Here is a 15,910-nt window from a genome sequence, read left to right on the forward strand (position 1 = left end):
ACTTAAGTTTCAGAATGTGGGCTTTTTAGAGAAAACAAGGGAGAGTAGATTGGAAGAAGGACAAGAACATCTTCTAAAGGCATCATGGTATGAGGGCCATAGAAGAAAACAGTCATTACTTGACAGGATTTCAGGAAAGATAGTGTCCTTAGGGAAGATACACGTTCTCACAAAGAAAAAAAAAGAGAAAATACCCAAGAGACTGTTATATAAAATGATTAATCATGGGCTTTTATTTTATGAGACAAAATGGGGTCCAGGCCTAGAACTCAATTTATCAGTAGTATTTAAACAATGGATTATAACTTGGTTCTAGATAAGGCATAGTTTTTCACCTACTATCTACCTTAGGCTATTCCATTTTGCATGGTATTAAACTAAAGTGTAGGTATGGGCAAAAATATAGCAAATGATTTTTCAATATTGTTCCTTATTAATAGCTCTGATAAAAGATGGCTGAAAGAGAATGTTGGTTAAAATGAGCATTTTGAATATTCTATTTATTCAAATTGGATAATTAGAAATCTTCCATATTCATACTTATTCTACTACTTAATACAAACACAGTAACATGTAGAATGTCCCAGAAAAGCTGGCTTTTATTAAGTTTACTTTAATAAAATTAAGTCTAATATTAAAGGATTGGAAAAGGATCATATGCAGAGATGACAATAAACACAAGAAAGCTTTTTCTTTTTAAAATTTCATTAAAGCAATATTGGTTTATAACATTATATAAGTTTCAGGTACACAGTATTATAATTAAACATCTGAATATACTGCATTATGATTACCAACAAAAGTCTATTTTCCATCCTCTACTGTATGACTGACTCCTTTTACCAGATTTTACCACTCCTTTTCCCCTTCCCTTCTGGTAATCACCATTTTGTTCTTACAGCCCAAGAGTTTGTTTTGCTTTTTTTATTTGTTCATTTGTTTTATTTCTTTCCCTTATAGGACATTTTTCAATGTCCGGAGAAAAAGACTAAGCAAGTTCTTCATAGAGGGCAATTTAGCAAGGCCTTAGCAAATATGAACTGCTGCTAAAAGGAGAAACTGAAATTGCTTATTGTTATTCCCTTGCTTTTACCATGTTGAAAAATACTGAGTAAGAGAAGGAATTGAAAAGAAAGGGAATTAAGAAAGAAGAGAAAAGAGAAAAAGAGAGCTCCTTTCCAATGCTTTTTTTTTTTTTAAACTCACTTTTCAAGAGGGATGAATTGATATTACTGAATTGATATTCGACCTACATCTTTCTAGTTATTCATATATATATTTATTGGGCAATTAGTATTTCTCCTTTGTTGAGCTGTTGCTTTTCTTCTCCCCCACGATCCCTCTTCTTCGTCAAGATTATAATGACTCACTATCTTTTTTACGTTGGGGTGGTTGGAAAGAGGGTAGTTTTACGGCCCAATCAAATCAGAAAAATTTCAACTATCTGATTAATCACCAATAAGCAAATAGATTATTCTGAGGCACTATCTGTAAGGACTTGAAGAATAAAGTAGTAACAGATATGCTAAGTTCACTCTTTTTCTTTCTGCCCTTCTCTCCCTTGTTATGTGTTTCAGAACACAAATCTCTACAGAAAACGTCAAGAGCAATCTTTTCCACTGGCGTCAAGCTAGGTTTAATAAGTAATACTGGTAAGAAATAGTAAGACAGGAGAAAAGTGCTGGAGTGTTGATTTTCCCTTGCTTTCCCTCTACTAGTCATTTTTGTTTGGGTGGAGGTTGTATTTTGTATGTATAAACATGACTGTTGTCCTAGAGCCCTCTCATGCAACTATAATTCTCTGGCTTCCAGAAACACTGTTCCCTTTCCTTTCCCTGAAAGTCTAGCTAGGATAGAACTACTTGCTTGTGTGGTTTGATCAGGGAACTTCAGCACTGTCTTTAGTAGGTCTGTTATTCAGTCCACACCTCTATAAATATTCCCTCCCTTAAATCTCTCTCAGTAATCCATTTGTTACCTGCAAGGAGCTAAACTGATATAATAGTCCTTCTGGGCCAATAAACTCTCATTCCAAATTACTCAACTCAACATTTCTTACACTATTCTTCAGTGAAGACTCCATCCCACCTTGTTGAACTAACACCTTCACTGCATATCATTACTACATTAGGACCTCTTTAGATTTACCTATAATTTATCATCCCTAAAGTTCATTTCATAAATGTGATGTATCAAAATGCAAACAAAAACTCGATTATTTCTCAGGAATTTGGTCAGAAAAAAAGTAGCTTTTTCCAGTGAAATCTATCTTACCTCCTTCTCTTTGTTGAGCAACACCAACTGGCTGTCTGTGAGTATGCAATACTTCCGCTCCCATGTTGTTGTTTCGGTGTAGGGTGACTGGCCGCAAGACAGACGATGGGTGGGTGGCCCTTTCACATCTGTGTGATAAGTGAGAAAAATAATAGCACAATCATTATAATGCTTAGTAAACTTGTATTTCAAATGTAAGCTTTCACAAAATCAAATTAAGTAAAGACATAAGTCTAACAGTGAATCTCAACTTCCTCTCAAGGAAATAAAAACTGTTACATACACAGAAAAAACTGGTCCTAAGGTCTGTAGAAAAGAGGGCTGAAATACTGCAGGAAGACTTGTTAGCACAAACTTGACACAATAATCACCACTTCATATACACTAAAACATGGGATGCTCAATCTGGAGCTAAACCAGCATCATTCAAAATAAAGTTGTATGGGTGACTCACAGATAAGAGCAAAAGATGTAGCGTCTAGTCTTTTGGAGGAAGATGCTGCTGTTTGTACATTTGTGATGTTGATCCAGAACTGAGAAAGTGAAGTTATTGACAGCCTAGGCCTTCAAAATGTCTTTTTCTTGTGACTCACAGAATTAGAAATGTTTGAACTGTAGCATTATATTACCACTAGAGGCCAGTAAGATCTTAAAAACATAGAAAGTAATTTCCTCAAAGAAAGATCCAAATACATGATAACCTTCGTGTTTTTTAGAGGTATAGGTAAATGGTATCAAAGCAAAATATCTCAACTGTCCTCAAATGTCTCATTTCTCTCTAAGGTGTAAGAAGACAGGTGTCCAAGGAAATTATGATTACCTTTGTTACTTAAAAATATTTTGTTATGAATTATTCACTCATCTGGGCTGTTGTACAACTTGGAACACTACCGTAATCATAAGTACACATTAGAGCCATTAAATAAGGTTTCCATGACGTTCGATATATATTAAAAGTCCTTTGGCCAAGAAAACTAATTCTTCTACGGAATACACAGCAGGGATTATTTCTGATGCATTTTTTATTACTATTCAGTTATTGTACTAAAGGAGAACCTCAAACTGAAGAAATTATAAAGTAAGTACTCATGAGGGTAGGAGAACTATAAATCATAAATATGAACATTTTATCTGTTAAATTACTCTTGCTTTCTATAGACTTTTTAATCACAGGTTAGGTATTCCTGATAGGTATTCAAATAGTTTCCTAGGTATTTCATACTATAACTATTTAAATATGCATACTGATAGCCGAAGTTCCACAGAGTGTGAACAACAAATTAGGGCAGTTGGGTGTATGTTTCCACCTTACATCCTCTCTGGTGTCTGGTATTATCTTCAGTGCTCCTTCTGGCTTAACTTCCTGTGTTCTCTACAAGTCTATCTCAACTTACTGCTATGCATGTTTGGGGAAGTTATCAATGGCCTCACAAACAATTCAAAGTCTAAGAAGCAAAAATGTTATTGGGGGTTGACTGTACAGCTTGCTAAAAGGTCATGGTTTATCCTTTCACTTCCTTAATTTTCTGTGTCTGCGCACAGCAATACCCGCTCCATTTAGTCTCTCCCTTCATACCAACTATCTCTTTCCCACCCTCAACTCTCCTCTGTATTTTAACCATCTTATTTTAAAATTTCCTTTATACTTCAAAAGTTAAAATCATCACAAAATGCACTGAAAGAACGGACTCAATCCTTTTTGACATATATAAGAGATGCTTCCCTAGTCTTAAAAGTCATGCCAAAAATGATTTTCTCCACATGATTTAGACAAACAAACGGGTTTGATTTTTACCACAATGCAGGCCTATTTTTAAAGCCAAATACCAAGGCCACTTCAACAGAGAGGGATGCACCTACTTTATGTAGAAATGTGGTGGTTTTGTGGCCTAGACAAGTTTTCATTCAAATGACTAACATCTTATGTAAGTTAGCCATGGTGACCTAAACTGCCCACTGTAATTTAATTTGAATAGTAATCAGTAATCTTATGATCTCTACTAAGCAAGAAGACACTGATATACCCTGCCCACAAAAATTACAATATAGGATTCTATATATAGCATAACCCAGGTTTCCCAACAAAATATAAACCTGCATCAGCACTGAATTTAAGTCTAAATTCTCATTCCATGTATGATCTTGAGCAATTCTCTTACTAGCTCACTCTCTCAAGTTCTCTCTCTCTCCAACCTGAGCTGTGTCCCTCAGGGAGTTTCCTCAGGGAGTCTAAGCCTTCTTACAAATTTTAAAATTTCACAGTTTTTTGTTTTACTAATATCCACTTTTAACCATTGTAAGAATATATATCAGGAAAGAAAATAAGAAAGATGTTAGAATAAGTGATTCTGGGGCTCTATTTAGCACTTCTGGTTTGAAGTTTAAAAGACATTTTAAGTAAAAACATAAGATGTTAAAATAACTCATAGATTTAATTTAGTAATTCTATTATATCCTGATTTCTATGGCTAAATGGACATCTAATGGCACATTAGCTTGTATACTAAGACTATATTAACAGGAAAAGCTCACATTATTTCCCTATTTCATCTTACCAATTCTACCAGTCTCTCTATAGTGTGTTCATGTTCATGCATTCTCTCTTCCTCTCTTGACATACTTTTAATTTCTGATTTCTAAATATATTTAGCATTTACTAGAAAAAAGGATAAATTAGATTTAGAAATAATCTTATTAGCAAAGTTGGAAAAAAAACTTTAGATTTGTACTGCCTCATTCTGATAAGGATTCCAAGGACACTGGGTGCTGGCCTTGTTACAAATGTTGAACAATTTTAGACACTAGAAATCAGAAGCTACTCAAAGCACCTTTCTAAGATTAAATACTAATGAATTTAAACTAGTAATTTTAATATTTTTTAGATTCTTAAAATTATTAAGAACTTTGTAAGAGGTTTTGTTTATGTGGGTTATATTTATCAAAGTTAACCATATTAGAAATTGAAACAGAAATTCTTAAAATATTTATTCAATAACAAACTTATTTCATGTTAATAAAAATAACCCATTTTTAGTGAAATATAACTATTTTCCAAAACAAAAAATGTGAAAGGAGCGATACTGTGTTAAATTTTGTAAATCTTTTAAAAGTTTGGTTGAATAGAAGACAGCTGGGCTCACACATCTGTTTCAACATTCAATTGATTGCTTTATGTTGTTTTGATTGAAGTATATGAAGAAAATCTGGACTCAGATATGATCGTTGGGAAAAGGGAAGTGAATTTAAATGGCATTTTCAGATAATTGTGGATCATTTGTTTTAAGTACTATCCCAAAATCTGGGAAGCAGTTGCTTTTAAAAAGTGAATAAAAACTAGATTCTATGACCACATCAATGAACTTTTTACACTGTTACATTACAAATCACTGCCTCTTGAATGGACTTCTATCCAAACCCAAAAAGATAAATCACATTCACTAACCTTCAGAATGTACTTATCTCACCAAAAAGTCTTTTAAGTACTGCAAAGCTGTCAAGAACTCAAGTTAGCAGATTCAGTTTTTACAAAATTCTGATTTTTGTTTTCAGTCTAGAGTCTTATCATAGGCAATACATATTATTGGTTTTTTGCCCTTAAGCTACAGATTTATCTTTATTTTTTCAAAACAAGCAGTTTGAGTAACCACAGTTTGTCTTTCAGTTGTTCTTTCAAGTAAAAATGATGTTTTATGCAGAACAAGTGGCAAGCTCAGCTCACAACTCGATTTGCACAAATGTTTCCAGTTTTGATAACCATCACACTTCAGTATGCATGTTTAAAAGATGTGACTTGAGGGTTGAGATTTCCTAAGATTAAGAACTTTGGCTGGGTTCTCAAGAATATTCTTAGGTAAAACTGGGTCTTTTCTCTCATTATTACTGGTGTAGTGTGGTACCACTGCCATGATTGCTGCTACTGCATCAGTAGTTTCACTAATAATTGCTTTGCATCATCAGTGCAATGTCAATGCAGTTTTTTTTTTTTTTTTAAAAGTGTCCCCTGTTTAGGAATAATATCATCCTCTTGTATTTAGATTCAGGTTTAGTGGAGAAGTGGGGAGAACTTACCCTTTGCATTCACATCTTGGCTAACTGTCTGGCACAAAAGGCACAGCTTTTAGCCTATCTCAGCTTTTTCATGCTTTCGTAAGTTTAGCTTTTTGAATTTTTGATTTAAAGTGTCTGTGAACACTTAGAGGTCCTTGTAGAGTTATTAATGGACCTAATCTCTCTCTCTTAAGATTTTTTTTAAAGATTTATTTATTTATTTGTTTATTTATACAAGCACTGGGTACAGTCAGAAGCACAGGAGGCTGAGAGAATTCACCAGAGTCAGAGCGGGAGCAGAACAGGCAGACTGACGAAATACACTGCTGAGGGGAGCAGTGGGTGGCAGGAGAGGTCTGTGCACCATGTGGGACCCTCGCCCGGTGTCCGGGGATCCAACCGGCGCTGCAGAGCTGCGGACAGCTTCGCAACCCAGTGCTCAACCGCTGCGCCACCAGGGAGGCCCAAGATTTTCTTTTTTTTTTTTTTTTTAGTTAATTAATTAATTAATTTATTTATTTATGCAAGAGCTGGGACGTAGGCCAGAGGTGTGTGGGGAGGGTGAGAGGATTCACCAGAGACAGAATGGGGAGCAGAACAGGCAGACTGACTGCAATACACTGCGAGGGGAGCAGCGGGCAAGACAGAAGAGGTCTGCTGCACCATGTGGGTAGCTTCCTGGCTGGGGATGCAATTCATTCTGCAGTGGATGCTGATAGCTTCATAGTGCTGAGACTTAACCCCTTGCGCCACCAGGGAGGCCTGGACCTAATTTCAATGTTGTGGTGTCTCACGGAATAGGGAGGTGTAAGGAGAGGGAGAGGGATGGAGGAACAAGTTGTTGGTGGGGTAGTCAGAACACACACAACATTTCACTGTCTATATGGGTGCAGTTTGTGGTGCTCTAAAACAATTAACAATAGTAGCATCAAGGATCTTGATCACAGGTCACCAAAACAGATATCACAGTGAAAAAGTTTGAAATATTGTGAAATTAAACCAAAATATGACATAGAAACATGAAGTGAGCATACGCTGGTGGAAAAATGGTGATGATAAATTTTCTTAATTTGGGGCTGCCACAAATCTTCAATTTGTAAAAATCACAGTATCTGTGCAGTGCAATAAAGCAAAGCACAATATCACAAGGTATTTCTAGAACTTCCTTTAGTGTAAGGTTTACAAAGAGTCCTTTTGGTGCCACTCTCTGTCTCAGTAACACCAGGACCTAAGCATAAGGATTCTGAGACAATTCCAGCACAGGGCCAATTGAGTGACTCATCTGATAACAATGCTGTAAGTTCGTTGAAGGTATGATTCATTTATAATAGACAATCAGATCTTTGATAAAGGCAAATAACACTTCTCTTTGCAGTAGAACTAATTTTAGTTTGATGCTATTACCTAAGTATTTTTAAAAGGTAGCCAGAATGAAAATGATTCCTGTGATGTGTCCATCTTGTTCTCCACATCACTAGTTCTCTGCACTGCACCTGACCATGTATGCCATGAAATGACAAGAAGAGCAGATCGTATGGTTTTCTTCTGCTTTTTAGACATGCAATAAAAGTAAAAAGTCCCATAATCCCCACAAGTATTGCTTAAGCAACTGGACAGCTTGGGTAACTGAATGTAATGTTATGAATGACATCAGCTTTTAGAAGACAGATGGCAGTCAATCACAGCCTGCTCTTCAATAGTCCACTAACATCTACAGTTCATACTGTTACCTAGATATAAAAATACAAAGTATTCAAAATAATTTATTTCCTAATTTATGTGAAAAAAGAGAAAAATATGCAAATTTTCTTAAACAGTGAAGTATGCTAATATACGTAAAATGTAAACATATACTACTAGTCTGCTCCTTAAAACAGTCATACTGTATGTAAATGATCAAAATTCAAGATCATTTTGGTGTCTTATGTTCCTGTTACTGGAAGAAAAATGCACTGTACTAAGAATTCACCTCTAATACCATTTAATATTCATTAGTTTCATTATATTTAGTACCTCTTCCTTTATTAATATAGCCCCCCCCCCATGCTTGCCTCTTTTAATTGAAACTCATCCCTTTCCATTAGGGGCAATTGCTGTGGAGAATTAAAGCTTTTAAAGCAAAGTGATTCTTAGTAAAGAAACAAAAAATAAAGTAGTTTACCTCTATTGAGAAATCATTTTCTGAATTTTTAGCTATTTGTTATACAACAAATACTTTGTATTGCTCTACCTAAGAAAGCAGAAAAAGGCACTGCATAAAAATAAAAATTGTTAAAAGTTTGACAGTATTAAAAATCTTCAGTAGCTCTATCTCTCCCAACAGAATCAACCAGAATACAATACACAGCTAAAAATACGTATTTTTCTGAATTGCGATGTGTTTGAGTCATAAATTACTAAATATACAACAAAAACTATCACGGAGATAATATGTTTCTTTAAGGAATCCTACCTGACAATTCAATTCAATCAGCTTGATCCTGGCACAGCTTAGCTGACTTACAGTAAAAGGAAAAACCTTTCTTTTCATCAAAAACCACTGACCTCAAATGAGTGGGAAGGAATAAACACCTATAATATGAGGCTACAATGCAGTAAAAGGAAGCATTTAGCTTTTTTTTCTTCAAAACAACCAACGCATACAGAACAGACAAACCTCTTAAGCAAATCTAATCCATTACCAAATATGTGCTGGATGACAAAATATAATATGAGGCTATATTAAGTGTTTTAAGAAGGAAAAGAATAATTTAGTCCATCATAAACTTCCAGTTGATTCTCCCAAATATTATTAGGCATCCTTAAATCCCTAAACACAATCCATCAACCAGTTCTAAGCTAAAAATAAACATACAAAAATCATTAATATTTCACAAATTTGTTAGTGGGTACATGTAAGTAGTATACAGTATCAGAGACCAGTTATATTTCCTTTTATACTGCAAATATATATTATAAGGTAAATAAACAACAATCTGTTAAAGGTTCACAAAGAATGCAAATATCACTTAACAGAATAACATTACCTAATAAGGGTTTCTAAAACTTACACTATCATAATTTTATTTTTTCTCATAAATAGATAAAAATCATATGCATAGTACATGGGGACATTTGTAAAATTTATGTTTTTTGGTTTTTTGTCTTTTGTTTCTCATTAGCCTTAATGTCCATCTTTGCTCCTAAGGTTCACCTACTTTTCACAGGCTTCCTAGGTTCACCTACTTTTCATAGGCTTCTCCATTAAATTAAAAGATATTTATGCTTGAAACACAATCCCATCAAGTAAACTACTGATAAATGATGAGAATTTACTCTATATTTTCTTGCCCAGATTTATGTGCAACTTCAAGCTTTTGGCAGGAACATACAAGCAAGTGTCTTTCAGTGATTATTCAATTTGGATTGTCAATTTTGGGTTAAAAATTTCCAAGTCACTATAGCAAATATTTGGATGGTGGAGAGTTCAAATATCAAGGAATATACTCACATTCCAGATAGTAAAGAGAAAGGAATGAATAAAGGGAAACAAATAATGATGATTTAGGTGAAGAAATAAAAATAATAAAGGTCAACAGGAAAATAAATGAACAGAAAGTTGGCAGGGGCAGTTCTTTGGGAAACAAATCAGATCAGAGTTGAAAGATACCTTAAAAAGTCTGTAAATCACACTCCCTCAATTCATAGCTTAATAAAGTAGGCTTAGGAGATTTTTAAAAAATGACCTGCTCAAAGTGACACATATAGCACAATTATCTTATTATTCTTATCTAGGATGTTTTTCTATAACATCAATAACGTTTCTTGCTTTGCTTGGAATTCAGTATTTAGTTACTGTCTATAAAGCACTATATTAAATCCTGGGAATAAAATTTAACAGCAAACAAGACAGACCTAAGTCAGAGAAGTTAACTCAGGGAACTTAAGTAGAAGGGTTGAATACTATACAATTAATTTAAACAATTATCAAAAACACTATAGAGAAATTAGATAGGGTACTGTGAGAGCATATAATAAGAGCAACAGACAATAGTCTGGGGCATTACTACAGCTGCAAAGATGTTTAGCAGTGGAGAGGAATTTACATTAGCATCAGTATTAATATTTCAGGCAAATGAAATCACAGGCCCAAAAAACTTCTAGGAAGTGGTTCTGCTCTTCCAACTATATGAAAGGGAGTCTCCTATGGCTGATGCAGAAAGCAGGGAGCTAAGTGAAGAGTTAGTAGGCTGACAAAATAATCAGGGTCAAGATTATCAAGAGGGCCTCCTGGTGGCGCAAGGGGTTAAGCGCCACACTATGAAGCAATCCTCAGCCTCTGCAGCACGAGTTGGATCCCTGGTCGGCCAGCGAGCAACCCACATGGCACAGCAGGCCTCTCCTGACTCAGCAGCTGCTCCCCTCAGCAGTGTACTTCACTCAATCTGCCTGTTCTGTTCCCCACTCTGTCTCTGGTGAATCCTCTCACCCCCCGCATCTCTGGCCTGTACCCCAGCTCTTGTATGCATAAATAATAAAATCTTTTAAAAAAAAATTAACAAGAGGCCTTTAGACTGTCTTCGCTTTCTAGATTCCATTTCTGAGCTAGGAAGAGCAAACTCTAAGGCATCCACACACCCAAGTTTGTGTGACAGAGAACCTCCATTCCTGTTGGTTCATCCAGAATCATAGGGCTATCTACCAAGACAGGAAAAAATGTCAATGAATGAAAATGTCAGCACCTTTAGTTCTGCATTCTTAGTTATGAAACATGTAGATTCACTTCTAAGAATTTTCTGCAAGAACAACTTAGAAATGCTTGGAACCGTAAGCTGAACAACTATACAAAGTTCTAGTGCAACATGGGGATCACTGATATTTCATAGCGGTATTTGTTTCATATTCTTAAAGTACTTCTTTTTAATTGCTTTTGTATCCAGCTTCCCATAATTTGTGGAACTTATTATTTTAACTATCTCATTATTCCTTAAGATAGAGGTAGAGTGCCAAGATGGTGCATGCTTTTGGCATGATGCTTTATCTGTGCAGTAATTGGGGATACCTGGCACCATTTCATGCATAAAATCATACCACAAAAAATATATACAAATATATTCATGAAATACATCATCAATTTCAGGCTCCATTTGGATTAAAAGCAGTATTGCACATCCTCTGGAAACCATAATTCTTGGAGCTGGATTTTTCACTAGAATCATATTTATATGTGCTCATATAATCTTTTTTTGGGTATGGGTGACCATTTGTTTGATGGAAAACATTGCTGTCCATAATGGCTACAATATTCCCATCAACCCTTTAAATCTCATCCTTTTCAATGCTGTTTCTCAAATCATGATTTCCACCACATGATCTCTGTGGGGAACTATGCTTCAACATTTACATAATGGGACGGAATCCTTGGAAAAGATTCTCAATATGCTACCTACAAGGAAAAGGTGGAGGAGCTTGAGGGAAAAAAGACTGAATATTTCATATAAACCTTCCCGAAGATACATATTTTCCTGACCTAAAGGTAACAGTGCTTCTTGGGAGCTGAAATAAATGTGTCTTTTGGCTGCTAAGTCTCATAAAGAATATGAACAACCTTAAATTTTCTTACTAGTAAGAACTGTTTCTACTTTACATACAAGTTCTATATGGGTAGAAGTAAACATATATTTAAGCATAATCCACATGAGACATTTTTTAAAGCCATGCTGCTAACCTTACAAAAGGTTTTAAGTAATGGAAGAAAAATTAATCTATGTGTTTCCCGCCAGTAATACATGAGGCCTAAAGTTGAAATTAGCATTTAAGTTTTAAATATATAGTGGTCAAAAAACTCTTAATAGTGTGTGTTGGCTACACATTGAGCTCTAAATATTTTTTATTTTTTGGAATTTGCCTAAAGATCTTTAAAATATCACAGGCTGAACGACATTAACTGATACAGTGTGAGAGAGGCTACAGCCAGCACCAAAAATTCCCACTCTTGTCTCGAGCTGACCAGTTTGAAAAGATTCTCTTTCTATGCAGAAGTCCTTTTTTTAACTGCTATGAACTACTGGCATCTATAAATTAAGGCATCCTCAACTGATGTAAGTAGTTTAGTCTAAAGGCTTTTGGGTTACTTGAGTTTTTTTTTGAAATATTAAAGATTTATTTAATATTTTGTTTATTTATAATAAGTTTTTGTTACACTTAAAGCTATATCTTGAAACTTTGTGAACTGATTTAGTGTCTTTGCACTTTGAGCTATTAAAATAATTGTTTTTTTGTCTGAAATAAATAAAACCCACCCAGGTGTATCTATCTACTAGGTCCAAGCCCTCTAACGCTGGCCTACAGAAGAATCATCACGTATGCCTTATTTCTATCTCACTTTAAAAAACATATGGCAGGCCTCCCCGGTGGCGCAGCGGTTGAGCGCTGGGTTGCGAAGCTACCCGCGGCCTCTGCGACGCCGGTTCGATCCCCGGCTGCTCCCCGTCCACTGGAGGAGGGTCCCGCATGGCGCGCAGACCTCTCCTGCCGCCCGCTGCTCCCCTCAGCAGTGTACTTCGGTCCTTCTGCCTGCTCTGCTCCCCGCTATGGCTCTGGTGAATTCTCTCACCCTCCCGTGCTTCTGACTGTACCCAGTGCATGTATAAACAAAAACAAACAAACAAATAAATAAATAAATAAAACATGCCTAAAAAAAAAATTTTTTTTAAATAATAAAAAAACAATAAAAAACATATGGCAGCTACTAGATTAAAATGGCAGATAGAATCTATACAATTTCACTGTTCCTCAAAAGCTCAATAAAATTAAAGATAAATTTATATTCAGAGAGAAAGCCAAAGGAAAAAATATCACAACAATAGAGAAAGAGAAATAGAGGACAAAACAAATAATATTTTACATCAGAGTCTTTGATCCATGCTGAATTAATGAAAAAGGTTTATGTATTAAATACAAGATAGCAAAGAGTGAAAAAATAAAACCCAATAGCATGTTAGAAGAATTTAAGTTCAGAAAATATCCTAGACAGCAGAACAAAAAGACAGAAATGGAAAAACAAGAAAGAAAAGAAAAGAAACCAATTCAAGAAATTCAACATAAAAATAACAGAAGAGGAAGTAGAAATGATGAATTGCGTATTACTGAAGGATTAGGTTTCCAGACTGAAATCCCCTGAGAGCCCAGCAAAACTGATGAAAATAAATACCCAACAAAACACATCACTGAGAAAAAATAGTTTATATACAAAATCTCGGAAACAAAAATAGAGCTTGATTTCTCAAAAATAACTCAAGAATTTTGAAGACAATGGAGAAAAACCTTTAAAATTAAAAACAAAATTATTTACAACTTTGATTATTCACTTAGTCAAACTAACAATTGTGAGGATAGAATGCATTTTTTAAAAGATATTCAAAGCCTTAAATATTGCATACATCATGTAGTGTTTCCCAGAAAGCTATTATACAGTAAATCCTCATTCAACATGAGGAAGTGCCTTCGTCTGCTTGGGGCTGCCATAACAAAATACCACAGACTGGATGGCTTACACATCAGAAATGTATTTTCCCATAGGTCTGGAGACTGGGCCATGCAAGATCAGGGTGCTGGCCAACTTGGTTCCTGCTCAGCATAGGGTTCCTGGGTTGTATACGGCTGCCTTCTCCCCGTGTTCTTGGTGATGGAGATAAAGAGGTATATCTTCCTCTTATAAAAGTACCAGCTCTTTCAGATTAGAGTTCTATTCTTGTGACCTCATTTAACAATTATCACCTCTCACAGGTGCTACTGCCAAGATAGAGTTAGATTTGATGTATAGGGCTCTAACATAAAATACAAAAATTGGGGAAGTATACAAACATTCAATTCATAACAGGGAGTAAACCAAAAAAGAAAGAAAGAAACATCAGGAACACCAACAAAGGAGAGTAGCAAAGAATATTGAAAATGATGAAGAGAAACAGGAGGCTGATGACTACACAGCAGATACAAGCAGTTCAGATTATACCAGTGGGACTTAAAGGGATTGGCATGCTGAAGGCTGTGCCATCTTTTAAAATCACTGGAGCATTTATTTGAATGAACCAAGGAGATAAATAAAAAGAAAGGATGACTTAAGATCCTAGAAACAGAGAATTCAATCTAAGAGAAAGGTAGAGGGAATTCCAAGAATGACAGTAAAGGGAACTTGGAGGATGATAGATATTCAGGAAATAGTTCTAAATATAAGACTAGTGGTGGCAGGAGGTATGTTCCCAAGGAAAAAAGAAAACAAAGTAAAACAAGGCTGTCTCTGTTAGTTACTTGCCAGTATTGACTTTGACTAAAACTGTACTGTACGACAATGGAAGGCATGAGAAAAATAAAGCATAGGTACAAAGAAAATTAAGCAAATGAAAAAACAAGGCAGTTATTACCCTCAAAAAAAAAAAGACAAGAAAATATAAAATGCTATTCAATCACAGCCAGTGTATAAAAGGCATAATAATGTAAATAATTGAACACTGATTTAAAAAAAAAACACACAACCATGATGAGAAAGTTGGAATGATGATTACCATATATATGGTAAATGTTAATTTACCATAATGAAAATATTCAAGAAAAACTAAAATCGATGAAAAATAAACTCAGCAGTGATATTTCCATATTATTTAGCACTAAGAAATGCAAGCATAAAAACTAGAAGAGTCAAGACCTTCAGGACCTCTTTAAGGGTGAGAAAAACCAATGAATTTTGTCAAGAAAAAAAAAGGTAGAAAACTTAATTGAAAAAAACTGGCAAAAGATTTAACAACCACTTCATAATAAAGAATATCCAAACATCCACTTAACATGTAAAAAGGTGTTCAACTTTATAAATCATCAGGAAAATATAAATGAAAACTGTAGTGAGATATCACTCTATACCCAACAAAGTATATAAAGGAAAAAGTTTCAAATGTTGGTGAGGATGTAGAGGAACTGCAGGTGGAAGTGTGAACTGGTGTGGTCACTTTGAAAAACTGTTTTTGACAACCTTTACTAAACTTGAACAAAGCAGCTCTACTGGTAGATATATACCGAACAGAAATGTGGACACATTTTCACCATAAGTCATGTGTAGGAGTGCACAGAGCAGGACTGTTCACAATAGCCAAAACTAGAAACAATAAAATGCCCAATAGAATGGACAATAAATTGTGGTAATTCATAAAATGGAGTATTATATATGAATGTGAATGAAGGCAATAGAACTAGATGTATGACGCTTACAAATATAACAGTGATCAAAAAAAATTGTGATTTCGCTTACATAGTTAAAAACACATAAACTTAATTAATCTGTGATATTTAGTGAACGAGGTAGTTCTTTCTCTTTCAATGTGCAGTGACCGGGGAAGGACGTAATATGGGCTTCTGGGATTCTGGGATTCTGGGATTCTAGTAATGTTTTGTTTCTTCAGCAGGGCACACATTACTCAGGTATGCTGCCTTTATGCAAAGTCATTAAGCTTTACATTAAGCTACAGTCCTTGTGCACTTTTCTCTGTGTTCAGTACATTTCAGTTAAAAAAACTGTATGTCAGAAAGATTCCAAATCAATCATTTATGAGTTGTGTGA

At 35.1% G+C, this 15,910-nt stretch overlaps 1 protein-coding gene and 1 pseudogene across 4 annotated transcripts in view; one reads left to right on the top strand and one right to left on the bottom strand.

The window, feature by feature from the left end:
- The window catches only part of RASAL2 (RAS protein activator like 2), a 321,407-nt gene that overhangs the window by 168,550 nt on the left and 136,947 nt on the right, over window positions 1-15,910 (bottom strand). For all 4 annotated transcript variants that reach the window (XM_054693446.1, XM_054693448.1, XM_054693447.1 and 1 more), the window contains exon 2: window positions 2,275-2,402. In XM_054693446.1, the coding sequence (XP_054549421.1) occupies window positions 2,275-2,402 (128 nt within the window). The remainder of the gene's footprint in view (window positions 1-2,274; window positions 2,403-15,910) is intronic.
- On the top strand, window positions 11,017-11,820 carry LOC119241245 (methylsterol monooxygenase 1-like; annotated as a pseudogene).

Source organism: Talpa occidentalis, unplaced genomic scaffold (genome assembly GCF_014898055.3).
Source record: "Talpa occidentalis isolate TD23 unplaced genomic scaffold, MPIMG_talOcc4v2.1 talOcc4.12, whole genome shotgun sequence".
NCBI classification, from domain to species: Eukaryota; Metazoa; Chordata; class Mammalia; order Eulipotyphla; family Talpidae; genus Talpa; species Talpa occidentalis.